The following is a 22,434-nucleotide window of genomic DNA, read 5'->3' as shown; positions in this document are numbered from 1 at the left end:
GTATATTCCGTATATTTTGGCATGAGGCGGTTGACTTGAATGGTCTTGAAGCCCCTTCTCTTGCACTCTGAATAAATAAATTGGTTGGTGAATTAGTTCTCACCATTTTGAATACCTGAAATGCTTGATTCGCACGTAGGAATGGCCGTTATACCTCTGAGCCACGTTTTCAGACTCTCCCGTTCATGTTTTTAGAGACATCAGCAAGAACCAGATATCGGACATCGCTCCCGACGCCTTCCAGGGTCTGAAATCGCTCACGTCGCTGTAAGTGGGGAGTAGTTGCCAGGGATGGGGTGAGGGGTTGGGGGGGAAATACATCCATCGTTTTCAGGAGGTTTTGTCAAGGCTTTATGTTCCCTTACACACTTGTGGCAGCCTGGTAAGGGAAACAAATATTTCTTCAGGGGAAATTGATCTGGGGGACTATTTCTACAACCCAAATGCATTATTTCTATTGATTAGCTGCCCGGCAGCCTTCCCAGTTTATTGGCTTTTAATTCCAATGCATCTTCTACTCTAACCACGCTCCCCCTCCCACCCCGCAGGCCTGGGCCGTGCTCTCTGGGGAGGCGGGGAGAGACTTGTAACGGATGTTTATTACCCATGTTTATCGCCCATTGCCCCACGAATGTGGCCTTGTCCAGGGAGGAGCTCATGTTCTTCCCCTGGTTTTCAGACTCTTTCTCCAAACCAGCTCATGGCGTTGGAGGAAGCATCGGCCCCATCCTACAAGTCCTTCCTTCCTCTGCTTGGATACCCTAGGGCCGCCCACTGGGTGGAACAGACTTGCCTGTCCTGGTCTCAGAAACCCCCACTCCCACCCCACCCCTGGGCAGGAAGGGGCTGGAGCTTTGTCCTGGGCACAGGGGACAGTGATACCTCCCTGCCCAACGCACACTCGATGGTGACAGTTGTCACAGCAACTAGAATAACCGGCAGCTCTTACTGCGCGCCTGCTGCGTACCAGGTGCTGTGCTGGGAGCCCTTCAGCTCCCTCCTCACAGCACCCTCTAAACAGACTCCGTCCTCGTCGGAGAAAGTGGGTGATCGGAGCTCCACATGGACCCGGGTTTTTATCGTTTCAATCCTGGCCGAATCTCTGGCATCTCAAACAGGACCTGGCACGTAGTTATTGCACAAAAGAAACCTCAGTGGATAGATACATGTAATTCCCCCAAAGTCCTCCGTGACCAGCGGGAGCGGCTGGATTCCGCCCCAGAATCCACGATCCTCACGCTCTGCTGCCGCGGGGGTGATGTGGAAAGTAAACAGTGGGACACAGCAAAGGCATCACCGGCCGGTATTGCTTATGTCCTCGGTGGCCTGCCCACCGGGCAGGAGTGTGGCTTCTCAGAGGCCAGTGCCCATGCTCTGCCCGTTGGCTTCATGAGCCCGTGGGCAGGTAAGAAGCTACACATCTCCCCCCCTGGCCCCACCCACCGAGAACGCGGGAGGACAGGAGGTATCTCCGTGCAGCCGTGGCCTTGCTGCTCGCAGAGAAAATGAGCTGCGTTTATCGGGGAGGACATCTGGCTGGGATATCAGACAGGACTGCATGTGAGATTAGTGTCTGCTTGTCATGCTGTCAACCACAAAGGAGACAGGAGAGCAGCCGTGTGCCCCCAGGATCCCACCCCTGCCCCACTGGCCTGGTCCCCGGGTCCCGCTTCCCCCTGCTGGGATGCGGGAATAGTCTGAAGACAGCGAGGTGCTTTGGTCCTGCAGGAAAAGAAATTCAAAATATGGTTGCCAGACCTGAAATTGGCCGGCCGCTGGCCGATTCTGAACTACATCAGGGCACTGTTTGAGGGAAGTGCCCCCCAGTTTATGCATTCACCCCTCAGTGACACCCTCTGTGCTGAAGATCAGTGTGGGGACTGAGAATGGCAGTGACCTGGACAGGCAAGACCCGGGGCCTCGTGGGCTTTCAACACAAACACTCAGACCAAACTCAGAGTGGCTGTGGGAGAGGGCAGGAACGCCTTCACCCGTCCCTGTCCACTCAGTCCTTCAACATTGACTGTGCTGGACGCCTGGCCCGTCCTCAGCTCCAGGGACCAGTCACGAACAGGCCGCATGGTGTCACCACAGCCTGTCTTCAAGGGCTGGCGGGGAGGCCCAGAATGATGTTTCTATAATAAATGAGTACGGGGCGGCGGGGGGGGGGGGGGGGGGTGCGGGGAGCAGGTTTACAGCTGTGAGTATGCAAAACACAGTTTATTCTTGTATTATTATTTGTTACTTTCTATACGAACAACTGTAAACCTACTTTCGCCCCACCCTATATATCAGTAATACAACATGATGTCATGAAAAGAGAGAAAGCAGTAAGAATAGGGTGACAGGTCGTAAGAAGCAGTAATCTAAGTATTCAGGAGAGCCTTCCCAGGGAAGAGAGGGTGGGGTCAAGCAGCAGGAAGGATCCGCACACAGATGCCGCCTGGGGACCCACAGCCCCGTCAGCCTGCGGGGTGTGCTCAGACCCACTAGGTTTGGGGAGGGCCCGTACCGATGCGTGATGGATGATGTGGGGCCCCCTGCCCAGACCCCTGGTCCCGCGGCCCACCAGCTCTGCTGTGCGGAAGCTCGGACATCAGGAGACGAGCAGGCAGTGACATTACTGCACTGGGCACAGTGAGCGGCGGGACGTTAATATGAATTAGAATGTGAGCCTGAGCCATCATGCTGGCTTTTATTTAGTCATTAATTTGTTGAAACATCCATGAAACACACCCACGGGCTGAGCGAGACGCTCACTCTTCACTCCTGGTGGCGTCTAGAAAACGGGTTTGGTTGCTCTCTCCCGTTTACCATCTCCTCATCCTCACATTTTACCTCCTCAAAGACACACAGCAGCCTGGGTTGGGGTTGAATATTGTGTCCATTCAGGGCCCAAGAGGCAGCACGTCTATGCCATGGGTGAGGCAGGGAGAGGCCGAGGGTCTTCGTGCCTGTGCCGAGGGCCAGCGGGAGCCATGGGGCACCGGCCGGAGTGGAAGACCCAGCAGCCTTCCTCCTAGCTTCCCAAGTCGCCAGAGACCCGCCCGTGCCCGGACACCCCGTGCGAGGGGTGAAAGAGCTCGGCGTCCTTGGTTCTGGGAGCTCAGAGGACAGGAGGGGGGCGGAGTGTAGAAGCCGCCATCCCGCCGAGCTCACAGTTCCTTGTCCCCCGTTTCCTGAGAGCCAGTCCTTGACTCAGCAGTCTCTGAGCCAGCTGGGTGGGACCCCAGACACCCAAAGGCCTGTCTAGATGGATGATGGGAGGACTCAGCTCAGGAATTCCCAGGATGTGATGGGAGACTGAAAGGAAACAGCCTGTAGGCTGGACTCAGCCTGATCAGTACTGAAGGGGAGAGGACACAAGGCCAGCCAGCCTCCCCCACATCTTATTTATTGTCGGGGTGTGAGTCACATTGGCAGCTCCGGGCAGCACCACAAAGGGACCGCCTCTTCCCACCGGGGTCACTTACTGGGCTGGGCTGCCCAGGAGTGAAAGTGTAGAGCCCATTTCTCCTCACCTCCCGGGCAGCCTGTCCCCCAGCCCAGGTGGCACTTGCGGCCACCTCCCTGGTGACGAGAAGGAATGAGGCGGGTGGGGAAGGGGACTCTGACAGCCCTTCCCCCCAAGTGGCCGAGGTGGCGGTCTCCTACATGAGTGGGTCCCAGTGGCCACACATCCACGGTGACCGCCGTCTCTCCGTTCTTTTCCAGGGTGCTCTACGGGAACAAGATCACCGAGATTGCCAAGGGGCTGTTTGACGGGCTGGTGTCCCTGCAGCTGCTGTGAGTAGGAACCGGTTGCTGTTTGTGTGTCTGGGACCGTTGGCAGGCTCCGTCCTGCAAACTTGGAGCCTTGCTCCGTAGAGTTCTTCTTTTGACTCTCCACCCACCAGAAGGAAAAGATAAATCTGAGCTGTGCCCCTCACCTGCAGCACCTCCTTGTGTTGGAAGGGGGGCCAGGGAGTGTGCAGAGGAAGTCCAAGGTCAGTGTGAACAAACCTACAGGTTTCGGCTGGGAGCCTGGCCCAGGCATAGCACTCACCATAGGTCGGGGGCTGGAGATTAGGCCGGAGCTGAATCCTACAAGGAGCAGGATCTTAGGGGCGGGTGCTAGGGACAGGGAACTAACACATACACCAAACCCCAGTCCTGAAGCCACAGAGCTGCCGGGAGACATGTGACCTTGAGGAGGGGGTGAGATAATTAGAGAGGAGCCTAATCAGTCACCGGTGTGACTCTAGCTGGTAAGCTATGGCCGAGAGGGAAGTGTTTATTTAATTTAAGGAAGATTAGTTGCCTTGAATTTTGAGCTCTGGGATTATTTATTTGCTTGTATTTCATTCTGGTCATTTGCGCTTTCGTGTTTGAAGAAGATAAGTGAACTCTGATGTGGAGAGGTGAGGAAAGGAATTCAGCTCATCCTGCATTTTGCGATTGTCTGATGGGGGTGGGGGCGGTTATCTCTGGTTTGTGAGTACGTAGCTGTAGCATCTACATGCATATTCTGTGGGTGTGCGGGGTATGTGTGCATGTCCATGCCCATGTTGGCTCCGTGCATCATAACGCCTGCTGGGATCAGGAATCACTCTGGAGTATCCTGTGAGCTGTGGAGAGCATAAGGTGTAGAAACTTCATGGAGCTCATGTGGCCCTGTGGCTCAGAAGGCTCCGCCCTCTGACTAGCACAGGATGTATGCTCACTGAGATGAGCATCTGAGTTCAAATGAGTATGTGCATTTATGAATGTGTTCATGTGTATGTGTGTGCATATGTGTGTGTGTGTGTGTGTATTTGTGTGTCTTTTCTGCCCAGCTGGCATGGCTCGGTGGTTGAGTGTTGACCTATGAACCAGGAGGTCACGGTTCCATTCCCGGGAACCGTGCAAGGGCACATGCCCAGGTTGCTGGCTCAATCCCCAGTAGGCGGTGTGCAGGAGGCAGGCGATCAATGACCCTCTCTCGTCATTGATGTTTCTCTCTCTCCCTCTCCCTTCCTCTCTGAAATCAATAAAAATATTTTTTAAATAAAATCACCTCCAAGTCACAGGCAGCGAGGAAGGGGAGAGGGACCCCCCTAAGCGGAGCTGCAGTGTGAGGTTGCAGACCAGGGGGTCCAGCGGTCTCCCAGGGGTGAGAGGCCGGAGCAAGGATGGAGAGCGGGAGGGCGGCAGCACGTCTCACATGGTGGCGCCCAGGACTCTTCCTGTAAGAGGAAGTGAGGCTGTGCCTCCAGCCTTTTCCTCCTACGTCTCTCCTCCCTGCCTCCCGATGTCCTTTAAGGCTCCGCCTGGACAGATTCCTCTCGGACAACACAGCGTGTGAGTCATGTCGCGAGGAGGTGCCAGCCAGCTCCCAGGCAGCACGTCCCTCAGAGCAGCCGGCTGCGAGCAAGGGGGAGGCTGGCTTTCTCTCTGCATCGCCCTCCGCTCTGTCTCGTGTCCGCCTCGCGGTGGGGCACGTTCGTGGTCAGAGGTCCCAGCCCTCCGAGGGCCCGGGAGGCCGTTGGTTAGAAGGACAGGACAGGGCCCTGCGGGGCGCTGGGTGATTCACAGCTGGTGTGCTCTGCTTGTGGCAAAGAAACTGTGAGTTAGAGCCGCCACCGCAAGGCTAGTTGACTGTAGCGATTAGTCCCTTGAAAGAAGAGTAACCATAGCATCGGCCTCGAGGTGGATGGGGGCATGTTGTGTTCCACGGGCTGGGGCAGTACCTTTTACGAGGTCCTTTTACAATCTGGGTTTGGTGTGAGGAGGAAAATGCCCTTGCGTGTGTGAAGGAGAAACAGCGTGCGTCTGGGAGCCAAGCACAGCACATGGCACGCAGCGAAGGTTCGATAAATGTGCGTTTTTTAAAAAGGAAATGTCTCCCAGCTTGGAGCTGCAGCTGTCAGGAGTTAATAGACGTGCAGGGCTTTGCTTGGGCCAAGGAGGCAACTCCAGCTTCACATCATGATTTTAAGCAGATGGAACTGAGGAGCTGGGAGAAAGAAAAAGCGCACACACACACACACACACACACACACACACACGCCTAAGATTGACACAGCTCGGGCCGGCTGTTTGCAGAAAGGACCAGCAAGGGTCCCCGCCACGGGGCTTGGCCTGCTGAGCGTTGGAAGGAGGCCTGATTAGATCTCAGTTAGCGCTCAGCCCGCTGGAGACTGGCTTTCTCCTCGTTAGACAGGGAGACATTCTGATAAGAAGGCTCTGATTAGAATGCCCTGGCAGTCAGTAATTTCCTCTCCTGGGACTCCAAGGCCCTTTGCGAGAGGTTTGTGTTTTTCCTCCTCTCTCTGTCTCCCCGTGCATCACAAAGTCGCGCCTTCCCCACATGGAGTGGCCTTGGCTCTTTCCCTTGGGACACCTGTCACGATGCTGCCAGTAAGAAAGTGGGTGCGTGGTCGTTGGCTGTCCTGCCTGCCCTCCCCTCCCTCACCCTCCCCCATTCTCTAAACCTTTCAGCCTTCCCACCAAACTTGCCCAGCCCGGGACGCACGCAACCTTCCTGCATCATTTCCAAAATAGCTGGTATGTCGCCCTGTACTTAATCCTGAACAGCGTCAGTTCGAACACACGTTCACTGTACGAACACACGTTCATCAGTTATTAGCAGCGACCCTCATTATCTTCGGGGGGTGCGAGGCAGCCTGTCAGCTTGGAGCAGGGTGCTGGGGAGGGAGTCGGGTGCCCATCTGAGCGAGGAGTGTGCTCAGAGACTGCCTCCAAAACTGCTGAGACCTGAGACATCTCGGAATCCAAGGTGAGGACTCTGGCACGTGCCCCCAACTCCAAGGACGGGAGCAGTTGGACAACCAGAGACGAGACCTGTCCCAGGCCCCCTCCATCTCTTCCTCACCGGAAGCAGGGGTATGCTCTTGCTCCTCTCCATTCCTCTGCCCCCCAGGCTCCTGGGCTCCTGGGACTTCATGGAGTTGGTGATCCTGGGTGCACAGCCAGCGGAGTATCCCCCCCGCCCCAATCCCTCACCTTGCAGCTCAAGGGTCAGTCCTCCCTCAAGCAAGAAAAGGGGTCACGTCCTCCTCTGATGGGCATCTGAAGGCTGCGCTGTGACGGCCCCTCCCCGGGGAAAAGAGCACTCACGCAGAGATTGCGTGGCGTGCCTAGGAAGGCCACTCGCCCGGGGCCGGCAGTCGCCAGAGGTGGGAGCTTTTGGGGGAACGCTGGCCACATCCAATGCGAAGCCCGCTCCAGGAGGCCTTCAACCAAGCCAGACTGTCTTGGGGCTGGAATAAGTGAGGACAAGCCAGGCACCTGTTGTTTGATTTTCTTGGAAGGCAGACAAGACCATTGGAGGATCTCGGAGTTTGCCAAGCAACATGCCAATTACCGGGCAGCGAGCAAAACGTCGCTCCCTGCAGCTCACTTTCCCTCGCCAGCTGTTCCCCTGGTGTCGCCGCTGCCGCTAATAAACACGCTTGCTTTTACTGAACGCTTAATGCGCTCCGGGGCCTGCGCCGGGGAACTTCACGCGCACCATCCCTTCGCATGGTTACAGAAATGGTGAAAGCCCGCTTTACAGATGGGGAAACTGAGGCCCTGGAGGGTTGAGTGACCCGGCCATCGTCGTTCAGCATGTACGTGAGCGTTGGAACCCAGGCAGTCTGATTCCGGAATCCACGCCAGAGACTCCGCTGCAGACCCCGGCACGGCAGGTCCACAGAACTACCTGGGGATCCGGGACAGGAATGCTCACTGACTCAGCCGGGGAGGACGGGGCTGTGGTCAGCTCCTCTTGCGATGGATGCCTCGTCTCCATGAACGTGCTTTGGCTGGGGGTCACCGCCCCACCGATGCTCGCCCTGAGCCCTGGGAGATGGCGATCAGGAGCTGCCCGGGTCCTTAAACGGGGAGAGGGAGATGCTGAGGATTCTCCCAGCAGTACAGGCAGACGCACTCTCTGACTCATCCTGGAGGGAGGAGTTCTTCCCTCTGCACCGGAGCTTCCTAAGGAAAGCCCTTGGGGAGACTCAAGTCTGGCACCTTCCGTGCTTGGTCATTGAGTGAATGGTTGACTCCTCTTAAAGGACTTATTAGTAACCAGGTAGCCATCAATGGGCAGGTTCTCTTCCCCCCGCCCCCACTTACTGCTGGGGGATGGAGGGACAAGCCTGTGGTACCAGGGGAGGTCACTCGGTCTCCTGAGAACAGGTGAGGGCTCCCCACCCAGCTCTCCAGATCTCAGCTTCCCGCTGGTTGCCTTGGGAGAGCCCAGCTGTGTGCACCCTGCCCCAGGGCCCCCTGAGTCTGTGGAGCTTGAAGGAGAGCCTGTGTTTCAGACAGGCCACCTGATGGCATTGCTGCATTTGCAATTTCCCCTGCATCAGGCGTCACCATGACAACCAGTGGCCAGCGGTGCAGTCATTATCAGGAGAGATGTGGACAGTCTCCTTGCCCGTTGTTGGACTAGGAGGGCCCCACCCCCTGTGTCCTCTAGTGAGCGTGTAGCATGACGTGGCCCGGAACACCCACGCACAGAGCAGAGGAGGTTCTGGGCAGGTCAGCGTCCCTTGATCTCACAGCGCCAGGTATCACCAGGCTCCTCCCGGGCCAGGCCTCAGTAAGCTACCAAAGGTCAGAATAAATCCCCATATTTCATGGGGGAAGGATGAGAGCCTGTTTGTTCTAAGGCAGGAGAGTGGCTTTTATACAATTAATGGATAAAGAAATTCAGGATGGCAGAAGGTTAATTGTAGAGAAATTTTCTTAAAGATGAAGACAAATGGATGAGGGAGGTTTGACTCTATATCCTGCAGCTTAATCAGGGGTCCAGAGGAGCTCCCCTAACGGGTGCCCTCACTGACAGTTGATGCCGACGTGTGATGGTGTGGGAGACTGCCAGGGATCCACAGAGGCTGTGTGTAACCACGAAGAGCCTTTATAAGAAAGGGGTCCATGCCCTGCGGCTGTGGGTGCCGGCTTCCCTCCCGTGTACCTGCATCTGCGTGCGTGTGACGCAGAAAGGGACTCCTCAGCCTCGAGTTAGGAACAGGGGCGCCGTGCAGCCCGCCCTGGCAGGAGCCCGGGCCCGCCTTCGCCCCTCTTTCCTGGAGGGGCTTCCCTGTTCTCTGGGGAGGGGCTGCTGCGCTCCTCCTTGGCACCAGCTTTCAGAGAAGGCCCCGCCCTGCGGAGTTTGGAGTTTGCACTCGGCATTTCCAGACAAACCCCCTATCCACGGAGGAGAGAGGTCACTGTCTCCCGCAGCCCACGGCAGCTGTGAGGATGTGAACACCCCGGGAAAGATAGCTCTGGGCCACTGAGCCACATGGGGACCGCTGGTGTTGCCACGATGATGTGAATGCAAGTCATCCTTAAACCTGACCCCAGATGTTTGTGTTTTCCCAGCCTAGCAGCCAAGGCTGTGGGCCCCGGGGGAGATTAGCAATGAAAAGATCCAGCCCAGGGTAGTAGCTAAAAATGGGGTCCCAGTGGTCTGCCCGGTGGCCTCTTTGGGAGACTGGGTGTGGTGGTCCCCTCCTGTGGTCCATCTCCCCATATTACCTGGACCTGAGTGAGTGACGTGCAAGCTGCGGAGTGATGAGCTCCTGGGAGCTTTCCTGCCCTGCCCGGCCCATCCCCCCGCGAGGACAGGAGGACGAGAGGACGGGAGGACGGAGCCCTCCTCTGCAGGACGGGCTATTCCACGCCCTGGTCTCCGGAGGCTCCTGGTTCCTGCCTGGCTTTGCCTGCGGGCGCAGCTCCTGGAAAGGATTATCTCTCCGCAGCACGTCATGTTGGTTAGTCGATGGGCTGAGCACTAATCCCTCTTGACACGGAACATATGTGGACGCCAAAGTGCTCGGAGAAGGGGCGGCGAGTGCTGGCAGAGCTACACTGGGGAGTGGATCTAGGAGGTGGCGCACGTGTAGTACCACTCTCGATGCCCTTCGCCTTCATCTCCTCTGCGGAGCCCGGCTTTTGGGTTGGTTTTGTGATGGACTCGTTACTAAGTGGCCGGGAGTGGCTGGGAGGATGAGGCCCACGCCTCCCGGAGGCCCTCGGTGACTCCGGTCCCTTAGTGGGAGTGGCTGAGCGTCAGGGACACGGTGGCCAGGAGTGAAGTCTGTGGGCTTAGGTGACATGGATCCGACTCTCAACCTCCTGGTTGCTAATTGTGCAACTTTGGGCAAAGGCACTTACACTCTCTGAGACCCAGGGGTGCCCTGTCAGGTGGAGAGAGCACTTACTTCATAGGGCTGTGGGGCGCGTGGCGAGTGCCTGCCACACATAGAACTTATTACCTGTTAGCTACGACCTGACATATTACCTGGAAGGTCCTGTGAGCACAGCTGCTCACCTGGCCTGATCCTCCCAGCACCCCCTCCCTTTTGTTTATATGACCTTGAGGTTCCCTTGGGTGCTGGGTCTGGGAGCAGATGTCCCCACAGCATGGTTGGATCTGCTTCTGAGGAAATAGTTATAAATGCGCCATGCCCCAGCCCCCTGACTCTCTGGTTCCAACTGTAAGTCCATCAAGCGGGGAGCCAGTTGGGGCGTCCAGGTTCCAAGCTTGCATACCAGCAGCCTCTTGACCACGGCAAGCTGGAGCTCCCCGTCTTCCAGGGAGGCCGTTGTCTCTGCTTCGTCGTTGTCCCTGGCCTGCCCAGAGGAGATGAGAGCTCAGGTGAGGGGAGCACAGACAAGCACACCACCCCCCAAATCAGCATGTAGACAGTGATCCCTAATGGCCGCAGCCCTGCGTGGTACAGGGGCGAGCCATCAGCGAAGACCGGCCCCTCTGTGCCCATGGCAGTGTGCTGAGTAGCCCCTCTGCCAGATTGGTGCCAAGTCCTCCTTAAAGTGCCTCAACACAACCCAGAGGCCAGCAGCGTCTCCTAGACCCAACCAGACCCGTCCACCTGAGGCGTGCCCAGTGCATTCCAGAGCCAGGCAAGAGCGCCCCTCGCCAGGGACGGGAGCCCCTTCCATCGGACAGGAGAGACTATGGATTGTACGTAGTGGGTCAGAGATGAGCGGTGGAGTCGAGTGGCTTTAGCTTCGCTTACTGCTGGGGGCCACTCTGACCCTCAGTTTCCTCATCGGCAAAATGACATGCGGGTGAGAGGAAATACGGCACAGAAAGGGCTGTGGAGAGTGTGTGGCACAGGGCACACACAGGCCGTGGTCTCCCGAGATGACTCGTGATTGTCATCATGTCTCAGGGGCGAGAACCAGGGCAGATCAAGAAAGAGGGCGCGTCGGTTCCTGCAGTGAGGAGCTGCTGAACCCCCTTTCCAATAGCTGTGTGCTCTCTATTTGCTCCATGCCCGGGTGTTTCTTAAACGCCCCTCCGACTTGTCCGTGTTCCATGCACGGAGCAGAGGGGTGGAGCGGCTGCCAGCCTTCCTCCCGAGGAAAGCGGAGGGACCAGCTGTCAGGCCGCACCCGGGCTGGGATCAGTGAGACCATCGGCATCTCCATCTGGATGCGCAGCTTCATGTTATCTCTCCCTGCACCGCCGAGTCGTGCCGTGGGAGCCACGCGTCCTGGGAGAGCAAAAGGGACCAAGCCCGCGCCCTTCGTGTTTCCTTGAGCTCCTGCTCCACGCAGGCCGCCCGCTGTGCTGTCTTGGCCGAGTAATTCTGCCAGCCTGGGTGGTGAGACGCCTCACACCTTCGATAGCACCCCATGCCGAGAGATGTGGAGGCAGTAAGGAACAAGAAAGCATCTGGGTCTGAGAAAGAAGCCTCGGAAGTTCTGAGGGGAGCAGAGGGTGCCAGAGCGGGATGCAGTTGGGACACTCTTTCAAGGCAGGTCATGGTTGCCACTCCTCCTCCCCAGGGCCATTCTTGACCAGCATCCTGCACTCCCCAGAACCAAGTCCTGCAATTAGGCTTATGCATCTGCACTATCGTCTCAAATCTAAATGCCTATGCAGGCAGGCAAGGTAGATGGAATAGTGAAGGGCAGACAATAGGGAGAAGTGAGGACTGTGGCAAACAGGGCATATGTTCTATCAAAAGGGGCAGCCACTCCATAGCTGCCTCCAGTGGACCCAGATTCTGCATTTTTTTTTCAAAAGAAAATAGAAATCTGATGTGTGTGTGTGTGTGTGTGTGTGTGTGTGTGTGTGAGAGAGAGAGAGAGAGAGAGAGAGAGAGAGAGAGAGGTGTTTTTTTAACACTGGGAGGACTGAATGAGCATACCGTATTTTCCGGCATATAAAACGACTTTTTAACCCAGGAAAATCTTCTATACGCCCAGTCGTCCTATACGCTGGAAAATATGGTTTTTACATGAGGGATGTTGCACTGTATTGTGGGGAGGATCCTATCCTTGGGCCATCAGACGCACCTCTGAGTTGGCCTCTTCGCTAAATGATTCACTATTCGCCAGCCTAGACAGTGCCCTCGGGAGGCCCTGAATGTCAACGTTTGGAACAAGTCATTTACCACATACTTCTTGTTTTAAACCAATCACAAAATGTGTGTGTGTGTGTGTGTGTGTGTGTGTGTGTGTGTGTGTGGTCCATTTGTCCCTAACTCTTGGGTGCTGGGCCCTGGGGGCTCTCTAGCTTTTCTCCCTGTTTCTCTGCTCCCAGGCATCCTTCTCAGAATGCCCCAAACGGAGGGGCCTCGACTAAAACGTGATCTCTAAAGCACAGGAAATTCTAGAGCTGGGCAGCTACAAAAGGGATAGGCGTGGGCAGGAGGTGAGGCATTCATACAGAAGACACGGTCCCTCTGCAGACCCCAATGATCATAACCACTCCCAGCGTGTGACCTCAGGCAGATCCCCCCACTCCGCCTCGGGTTCCCCACCTGTGACTTGAGGGGCGCGCTCTGCCCATCTGCCCAGGTGACTGTGGGAACACTAGGCCGTCAGACAGGCACTTTGGCAAACACGAGAAGCGTTCCCGCAACACGTGCTCGTTTGCACCGTGAGGCGGGCGGACATCTGTGCAAGCCCTGGGGACCCCGCCCATTATTTGCCAGATTACACAGGCAGCCCCTCCTGTCACGGCCGCAGCTGCCCGCACACCGGCTGCAGCAGGAACAGGTGGCACAGATGATCGCGCTGCCAGCAGAAGCCCCGGGGGCCCTGGCATCAAGGGCCTCCGGAGACGAGACAGTCTGTTTCGATCCTCGGGGGCTGCTCCCCACCAGGGAAGCTCTGGGCCAGCCCCGAAAATAGGAATTTTTAACACTTCAGCGTTTAGCTGGTTAGTTCGGTTCCCCCGCCCCTGCTTCCACTTAGGAGGGACTGAGAGATTACTTTAAGCGAGTGTCAAGGGCACCCCTCGTCAGTCTGGGAAATGTGGGTTCTTTAGGGGACCCTCCTGTCCCCTCACAGCATCGCCTGTGCTGGACTGAGTTCCACCTGCAAGGTATGTTTCTATGATGCTGAGAGAGAGAGAGAGAGAGAGAGAGAGAGAGAGGACACTGTGACACAAGCCCACCCATGGATGTGTGCTTTCTGGGAGGATGCTCTATAACTTTCATCAGATTTCCAGTGGAATAAGTGATCCCAAAGAACCAAGGACTTTGCTGAATCAAAATGGTCTTTAGTCAGTCAACTACAGCTTGGAAACAGTTGTGCATATGATTTTTTATTTTTTTTTTGTCCTGGAACCTCTGCATTCTAGAGCAGAAAGCCGCACCCGTGGGCACCATCTCCAGCCTTCCTCCCAGGCACGGGTTCGAGGGGAGGCTCCAGATGATGGCAGAGTGCAGCACAGCGGCCATGGTGCCCTGGCATGCCCATGCCCAGGCATCTTCTCAGTGTCTGTGGCCACAGGAAGGCGAGTCCCTCTCTCTCTGAGAGGAAAGCGTAGGAGCTCTGCAGCCCGGTCCCTGCATCGGCCCTGGGCCCACGGCAGACGACCAGGGTCAGTGCGTCACCCGCCTCTCTTGTGCTCGCAGCCTCCTCAATGCCAACAAGATCAACTGCCTGCGGGTGAACACGTTCCAGGACCTGCAGAACCTCAACCTGCTCTCCCTCTACGACAACAAGCTGCAGACCATCAGCAAGGGACTCTTCGCCCCTCTGCAGGCCATCCAGACGCTGTGAGTATGCCCAGGCAGCAGGGGACCCACACCTGGCCTCGGGGACCCCCGCGTGCGGGCAGAGTGGGCACTAGTACAGCTCCCCTGTTCTGAGCTCACACCACGCTGGGCGCCACGCTCAGTTCCTCCCCTGGATGCAAACCTCTAAGCCTTATAACAGCCCTTTGTGGTAGGTGCTGCTATGATCCCCCGGTTCTGTGAGAGGAAACCATGGCTCAGAGACGTTAGGTAACTTACTCAAGGTTGCACAGCTAGTGAGAATCAGGATTTGAATCCAGGCAGAGTTGCCCCTCAACTGCTCTCTTATTCACTGCAGCCAATATATTCTCTGGGGATAACCCACCACTACCTACTCCCACCCCCACCCCGGCTACCCTCTGATACGGGCACCCTAGGAGTATTCCACCGCCCGCCTTGGGAGCCGTTCCTCACTCCCTAGCACTGCACATGTTCACAGAGAGGTCCGTGAGATCGCTGACCACCTAGTACAGGTCTCAGGCCATGTTGCTGAAGGCTCCAGCCCCACGCTGAGACCCTCACCCCAGCCGGTGGCCTGGCCGTCAGCCTGGGGCGTCTGAGTCATCTGGCACTCGGCCCGCAGCAAGAGACAGGAACCAGTAAAGAGCAGGAACAGCTGCTCCCTATCGGCCCCCTCCCACGTGCCAGGCACCGTGTGCAGCTCTGCGGGGTTTTCTCACTGAGCCAAGGGGAGCGAGGCCACGGTGCTGCTCACGACGGCGCGGTGGCGGCCGCAGTGCCGCCGCTTCTTATGGACACCCCGGTGCCCGCCGCCCCGCCGGCTGCCTTGTGCGCCCGTGTGGCCGAGCACAGAGACAAACGCCGACTGCTCTGCGCACACCCCCTAGGCCTGCAGCTCGCTTTGCCCGTCAGGATTGGCATGGGTGAGGGTCGGGGGGATCCGCGGTGGGTCCTGCCCCGAGTGGGCGAGGCCGAGTCCCCAGCCCCTCTCTGGTCCCCTCTGAAAGCAGCCCCCGCGCCCCCCAGGCCTCCTGGGGTGATGAGGGAGGGGTCCATGCCCTGGATGGCCAGGGCCCAGCACCGAGCCGGAGGGGGTGGTGTGGGTACCACGGGTCACTCCTGATGGACGCCCCTCCCTCTCCCAGCCACTTAGCCCAAAACCCGTTTGTGTGCGACTGCCATCTGAAGTGGCTGGCGGACTACCTGCAGGACAACCCCATCGAGACCAGCGGGGCGCGCTGCAGCAGCCCCCGGCGGCTGGCCAACAAGCGCATCAGCCAGGTCAAGAGCAAGAAGTTCCGCTGCTCAGGTAATCAGGTTAGGGCGGCCCACCTCCCTCCGCCCCCTGGAGGCCCGTAATCCGATCTGGAGGACAGCGAGCTGCAGTGGCTCCTGGGAGCAGCTTTGCAAATTAAATTGGGGAAATTCAGTTAGTCCTGCAGAAAACCAATTACCTTATGGATTTAAAATAAAACACACACACACACAGTAAAATCATGGGGTGGGGGTGGGGGGCGGCAGGGGGATGCGTGGTTTCAGGAGAGACGGAGCCCAGGCGGCAGGTGGAAGCTAGGTTGGGGCGGGCTTTTCACGCATTTTTTTCTAGTGTCTGAAGCGTGCTCCCCAAGTGGCAGGTAGAGAGGTATTCCTCAGGCCAGGCGGTGGGCAGCATATAATCTTGGGGGCCTCTTCTCCCCTCTAAGACCGCCTGGTGCAGCCCTTCACCCGCAGTGGATTACAGGTTTCACAGACATGTTTGCCAGCTCCCCCCGCTGGACTGGTAACTCTGATGATCGCCAGAGAAGAGCAAGCCTTGCCCTCCGGTCCCCAGGCTCCCTCTGCCGCCTCGCTCCCCACCGCTCCAGGAGAGACACCCGGCCGAATGGCAGGGGCGTTCTCAGCTCTTGGAAAGGGAGGTCGCTCTCCCTGACCCAGTAGTTAGGGTAATGGGCAGTTAAAAATGACTGTCATTTGGCAGGGGCGCTCTCAGCTCTTGGAAAGGGAGGTCGCTCTCCCTGACCCAGTAGTTAGGGGAATGGGCCGTTAAAAATGACTGTCATTCGTGTCCTTTGCTCCTGGAAAAAAGTCACCAAGCCGCACTGTGTTCCCAGCGGGAAGAGATTGATAGCGGCACGTGCCGAGATGCCGCACCAACCTCACAATCCGTGTGTCAGCGAGCACCTCTCCTCTCCCCACCCCAGGGCGCACTTTCCCGGGCAGCGCCAGCTGGGTGGCCCGGAGAGGGCCCGGGGGCAGGCTTCTGCTGCTGGCAAGCCCTTCCTGCCCTCTAAGTCACACCCTGGAGTCCACGTCTCCAGAATGATCAACTTCAGCTGTCTTGTTTTTTTCAACAGCAGCAAATACCTGGAGCGGCTTGGGGGTAACAGGGAGTCTGGGCACTAGGAGGCGCTGCTCCCAGTTGTCTCCCCAGAGCAGCGTGTCTGCTGGGAGAGCAGTTTCTCGCCTTGGTGAGCACGGTGCCGCGTGCTCTGCTTTGGCTTGGTTCTTCCCACAGTCCTGTGAGGCCAGCAGGACTGGCCCCCGCCCTGCAGCAGAGGGAGCCGGGGGCTCAGAGGTGACAGGCACCCCAAGGTCACAGCCAGCCATGGTGGAGGCGGGGCCGGACCCGGGTCTAGCTCGCTCCTCGCAGCACCTGGGAGAGAAGAGCATTTGGGAAGGAGGTCCAGCTGCTTGAATGACTGTCTTTCCCGGTCTAATGGCTCCTCCCTCCACCCCACCCCTGAGCTCTGTCTGAAGTTCCTCCCCACCCAGGGCTGTCCCCTGAGGCTCAGCCATCCCTCCCAGGGGCCTCTCCTCCTGACTGACACTGCCCCCTCGTCCCCGGCCTGTCTGGCCACGGCCGCGTTCATTCGCTCTGACAGGCAGGTGTGCTCAAGAAGAGGGGCAATCAGAGGGAAAGGAAGGCAGGTGACACCAAACTGTCTCTCTCATGGGGGTCCTGTTTGGTGTGGGGCTCCAGATCGATGCCAGGGTTCTGGGGGGCAGGGTCTGAGACTGGCGTCTCCCGGGGACACAGGCATGACTGTAGGCTGGGATAGGGCGGGGGAGGGGGGTCGGGGGGGAGGTGAAGGGGCAAGTAGGAGAAAGAGAAAGTAGCGAGTAGACCCAGGACACAAGGCCGTGGAGCCTGGCTCTGACTCTAGCTTCGCCCAGCCTACCTGCCTCTGCACTGCAGGATCTGCTGCTCTCTCTGTGTGAGGCAGGAATGCTGGGAAATACACATGCAACGGACAAGGCCAAAGGGCGGCCCCTGGCCTGGCGCTCTCTAAATGTCTTGTTGTAATCAGTACCAAGCAGACATGGTGCACGCCCCTCCCTCTCTTATTGCTCGAAAGGCAGAGAAAGCGAGAGCACTCTGCAGCTTCTGTTTCCTGAGCTGCAGGGGAGGGAGAGAGAGCGAGCTGCTGAGCCCCAGAGGCCTGGGCTCTGGGAGACGCTGGGCCCGCCGCCCTGGCCTGGGCAGCGGAGCCAGAGCCCTAACGCTGTTTCCAGGAGGAAAGGAGGAGGGGCCGGTGACACGTAGTGGATTTGACAGATAATAACTCTGCCTTTTACTTCCCCCTAAAAGCGCCCCATTGCAGAGACCGCTGATGTAATTAGGAGCCCATTGGAGGGCGGCTCCTGCAGCACGTAAAGCCCCTCACGGTGGGTCTGGGTTCCAGCAGCCCTGCGTGTGCTCCATCAGCCGCACCCACCTCCCTGGGCAGCAGGTCAGGCTAGAGGCAGAGGCTGCCAGCTGGGGTGATCTGACCACCCGATTACGTCCTCCCGAAGGGCGCCGCCTGGCTGCGGGGACCCGGAGCCCACCCCGGGGAGCACGGGCAGTTGGAAGATACCGTCTTCCCTCCTTCCTCCTCCCCCGTCCCCCGCCACTGTGTGTGTGGGCACCCGTCAGCAAGAGGCCACTCTCCTGGTGAAAAGTCCAGAGGTGGGGACACCAGATGTGCAAAGGTGTCCGACAGCGTGGCACTCAGGGAATTAGAGCTTTAGAGCCCCCCCCCGCCCCCCAGCCCACCAGGCCCTGCCAGAGAGGAAGAGACGGGCTGAGGAGACTCTCCCTCGCTGCCCCCCGCGCCCCTCCCCTGGCTGTCATTGAGGAGACCAGGGAGAAGGAAAGCCTCCCTGGTGTTCAGGTGGCAGCAGGGGCAGGAGCGGGCGGTGGCCCTGCTGTGGCCTTGAGGGCCTATCACGCCCGAACACCAAATCCCCAAACCAGAGCTCTTACCGAGCCTGCATGCCTGGGGTCCAAGCGGAGTTGGGTCTGAATGACAGCGGCCAACTCCGGTCGGGCAGGGGGAGGGCTTAGGGAGACAAGGGCCAGACCCAGAGCTGCACCGTGCCCTTGGCTGCCCGGCCGCCCACTCAGACCCCGGTGCACGGTCCAGATGCTGAGACGGCCTCGTCCCAAAAGCACACTGTGGAAGGACAGTGACCCGTCGCTCCGTCACAGGGCAGGGCAGGGAGGGAGGGGCCCGGGCACCTGGCCCTGGATCAGGTCTCTTCCAGGTACACGTCTCCTCCCAGTGGCTGGGGGGATGCGGGTGGGGGGGAGTCCCGAGCCAGCAGGTGCATGAAAGCTGCCCGATCTCTTGCAAGATTTCGGGGACATAAAGCCCAGCATCCTCACCTGGGCCTTGGCATCAGAAATACTTGGCTGTTGCCTCACCTTCCCCCCTCCTCGCCCCCTCCCCCACCCCAACTGATTCATAGCCATGGAAGAAATCAGGAAATCACCAAGAGCCCGGAACTGGTATCCTCCCCTCCTTCCTCCTCTCAGTCTGAAAGAGGCCCGTCCTTGGAGCACCGGCACCTCCTCTGTGAAATCAGTGTTCTCAGAACACTGACTGCGGGTCTCCGTCCCAATGCGGGGCCCATTGGCTCCCCCTTCTGCCTCCCTTGCTAGAAACGTGTATTTTCCCTCAGATTCCCCCCCGCCCCCCCATTATATCTTGGGCAATCTGGGAGGTACGTCCGTCAGCCAGGGGGGTTCTGGGGACCCTGAAGGACACTGAGGCGACTCCTCAATTGTGGCACATCAGAGGGCTTTTCCTGAAGATCGTGGCGGCTTTGCCAGACCCCCCGGAATGGTGGCGCGTCTCTAGCAAGGGCTGGGCGGGCTGTTGGGGAGGCTCTGCTGGGGGGGCCTCAGGACTGAGCACACAGCAGGCACTTCTGCTGAGTTTGGGAGTTTGGCGCCGTGTGGGATCAGAGGCGTGACCGCGTGGGGCGCAGAGGCTCAGTGCAGGCGGTGACGTGACTGGGCCCCTGCTGCTTTCATTGTCTGGGGAAGGATGCGTTCTGCCCCGACATCCTGAGTGGAGGTGTCGGGTCTCCCCCTCCTCTCCCCGCCCTCCTCCGGTGTCTCTCCTGGGGCGGGCTCGGGGCGGGGGCTCCTGTCTTCGGAAGTGCTCCCGCGGACCCACTCCTGGTACTAATCTCGCTCCGTGGGGCCTCCTCGGCTCCCGCCTCTCCACGCTGCTTCCACTGAGCTGTCCTCTCTCTGACGCTGCTTCCTGACCTGACTGCCCGGTCGCCGCGGGGCTTTCCTTTGTGCTTGATCTAACCATGTGGTGGAACGATGGAAACGGAACATGGTTCTGTCAAGCACCGCGGAAAGCTCCGCGCTCTCCTGCAGCATGGCCCGCCGCACCGCACCGCACCGCACCGCTGGACACCTCTCTGCTCTGGACACCGCAGCCGCCACCCGCCAGACCCCCCGGGCAGCCTCGGGGCAGGGTGGGAGTCGCCACACCGCTGAGTGCCTCCCCTCCAGGGAGAGATACGGGCCCGAAAGGGGCGGAGAAGCACCCTGAGGCCAGGCTAAGATGTGTATCCACATCTACCCCAAATGGAGTCGCCACTCCCCAGATCTAGTCTGGATGCCAGCCGGGTAAAGTAGACGGGTCCAAGCTCAAACCACCAGTCGTACCTTCCAGCCCAAGGTCATTTTCCCAAGTGTAGTTAACCCAAAGGTCACAGTGCTTAGGCCCGCCCCCTCCCACCATCTTTATGGGAAGGGTTGTGAGCATGGGAATGGGGGACACGGGCGTGAGTCCGAGACTTGGATGAACCTGGGAGACTCCTCTGAACCTGACCCCCACTCCTTAGGAGCACTTGGGCCCTGGTGCCGTGCAGACTGAAGTCTGTTCCCTTGACCTTCAAGCACAGTTAACATGGAGGCCCAAGGTTCTTTACCTGGTGTTAGTTCAACGCCACGCGCCTATGCAGACACCTGCTGTCTGACAATGAAGAGAGGGATCTTGGCGCCTCCCATTCAGCTTGTTTCTTGATAAATCCTGGACCCAGTGTAACCAGAGATTGTGTTGATGGTGCATGTCATGGAGTCCGTGTCCTCTCCCAGGAGAGACAGCCATGGTGGGAACCGAACCCTGGCCTAGGCCCAGGAGCGGGCTCTGGGCTCTCCCGGGGATGTGTGACTCGACTATCTCCTCTCTCAGGTTACCGCTCAGCCACATGCCCGCCTGGCTGAGTACCCGAGAGTCCTGTGAACCTCCGAATTCTCTTACCATGTACTGCGTGCTACTGTAGGCCAGGCACTGCACGGTTCCACATCTCTACCTTGTTCAGTTTCACAACAACCCTGTCTCTAAGTCCCACTTTACAGATGAGGACAGCGAGGTTCAGAGAGGTTCACTGACTTGCCCAGGGCCCCCTGACTGCAGCATGCATGTTCTTTATGTCTGCAGTACTCAGCCTTCCCAGCTATGGACAGTCCCATTGCCTTGAATCAAAAAATCAAAAAGACTTTGACTTGAATTGATAGGGAATTGAAATTTCCTTTTTTAACATTCCCTTTCAAGCTTACTTCTGTTAATAGAAAATAACTTGAGAAAGAAAGAGAGCAAGAGCAAGCAGTGCTGTTTATATGGGTCCTCCTCTTGGCATAACTATACCAAGATCCATATGGTACAGAACAAATCCCTGGGCCTGGAGAAGTCCCCTTTCCTCTGAACAGGGTCAGGGGGGGCATTCTGAGCTCCTGGGTGCTGCCCACCGTGCCAGGGCCAGGCCTTAGGGAGTGTGTCCATTATAGTACCCTTCCGTTGGCACCTCCCCGGTCCTCAGCAGCAGGCATGTGACCAGGCTGTGCCCAGTGGGCCACGGGCATCTCCCTCTGCCTTCAAGCATATGGCTGCATTCACAATAGCGGGGAGACCTTCCTAGGACAGCTGTTCACCCACCTGATTCCCAGACTCCGTTAGCACAGTTGGCGTTTTCCAGCTGCCGGTGTCTGGTCCCCGTCTTCGCCCACGAGGGAATAACTGTGCCTGGCAATGTCCTCTTGGTTCTACTCATGACTTATGACCCTTCGCTTGTCCACATAACTCTCTTCCAAGCTGATGAGCCTGGCAGGCCTCCTGCGCCCTCCATTCCTCTTTCTGCTCCTTTCCTCCTTTCTTTCATCCTGCCCACCTTAGAGATATTGGAGGTAGAAGAAGAGCTTTGGACGTGTGCTTGGACAGGTCCATGGTCATCAGATGATGGCGGAGCTGTAACTTCCGCTCCACAAACGGGTTGCCGGAAGGATGACAGAGTGCAGACGGCTAGTGACAGCAGCCGTGCCGGGCCAGTCTGGCGCTGCAGCCGCGTCCATCATAGAGGGCGACTGGGGCTCCCTACCGGTCCAGCCAGGGGTAATAAAATGGCCTTGTCGTGGATCTCCACCCGCTCCCCACCCAATCTATTAAAGCTTCTCTGTGATCGTGTACCCAGTGTCCTTGTTCTGAGCTGCCCAGGAGGGGAGGAGACCACCCGGGCAGGAGGAGGAGTGCCCGTGACATCAGCTCTCCCGAGACCCGGTTCAGCTTAGTTCTATGGCCCCTTTGCAAGTCCCCCGAGCTCTCCCGCCTGAACCCGCCCCGGAGAGAGCCCCAGCCGCCGGGCGCGGTTACCCTCCCTGGCTAAGCGTCTCTGGCAGTGACAAATGTGCAGTGAGATGGGAACCGACTTTTAAAGCCCTGGGAAAGTTAAAAATACTTTCGGGTGCTTATGAGCATTAGGCAGAACAAATGGCTCCGAGAAACCCCGGGTCGTTTCGATCATGAAAAATGAAGCGATGGAGGTGGCATTTCAGGCGGGCTGCGCCTGGGGACAGACCCTTCTGCTCACGTGCCTACGCCATGATTAACATTTCTGGCCCCCACCCACCAAAATATTATACTCTGACCCCCTCGTTATTACAAACCAGGGCAATAACAAAAACAGCAGGGGGGATGCTGGGAAGAACACGTTAGTCCATCGAATCTAATTGCAAAATCATTCCATTAAAACGGGTCAGCGGCTCCATTGCAGAGGTGTGCCCATTGTCATCCAAGTATACTACAGAGAGCAATTCCTGCGAACTACACGGCTCTCACCTTGATTAAAAGGGAAACACGTGACCCAGCGGCTG

At 58.0% G+C, this 22,434-nt stretch overlaps 1 protein-coding gene across 1 annotated transcript in view; it reads left to right on the top strand.

Annotated features, from left to right (window-relative positions):
• Positions 1–22,434, top strand: part of SLIT3 (slit guidance ligand 3) — a 536,028-nt gene that overhangs the window by 456,881 nt on the left and 56,713 nt on the right. The window contains exons 11-14 of the mRNA XM_079771932.1: positions 196–267; positions 3,715–3,786; positions 13,878–14,021; positions 15,146–15,309. Coding sequence (XP_079628058.1) covers positions 196–267; positions 3,715–3,786; positions 13,878–14,021; positions 15,146–15,309 — 452 coding nt within the window. The remainder of the gene's footprint in view (positions 1–195; positions 268–3,714; positions 3,787–13,877; positions 14,022–15,145; positions 15,310–22,434) is intronic.

This window comes from Cnephaeus nilssonii, assembly GCF_951640355.1.
Source record: "Cnephaeus nilssonii genome assembly, chromosome: 5".
NCBI classification, from domain to species: Eukaryota; Metazoa; Chordata; class Mammalia; order Chiroptera; family Vespertilionidae; genus Cnephaeus; species Cnephaeus nilssonii.
This window is presented reverse-complemented; position numbering and strand designations above follow the sequence as displayed.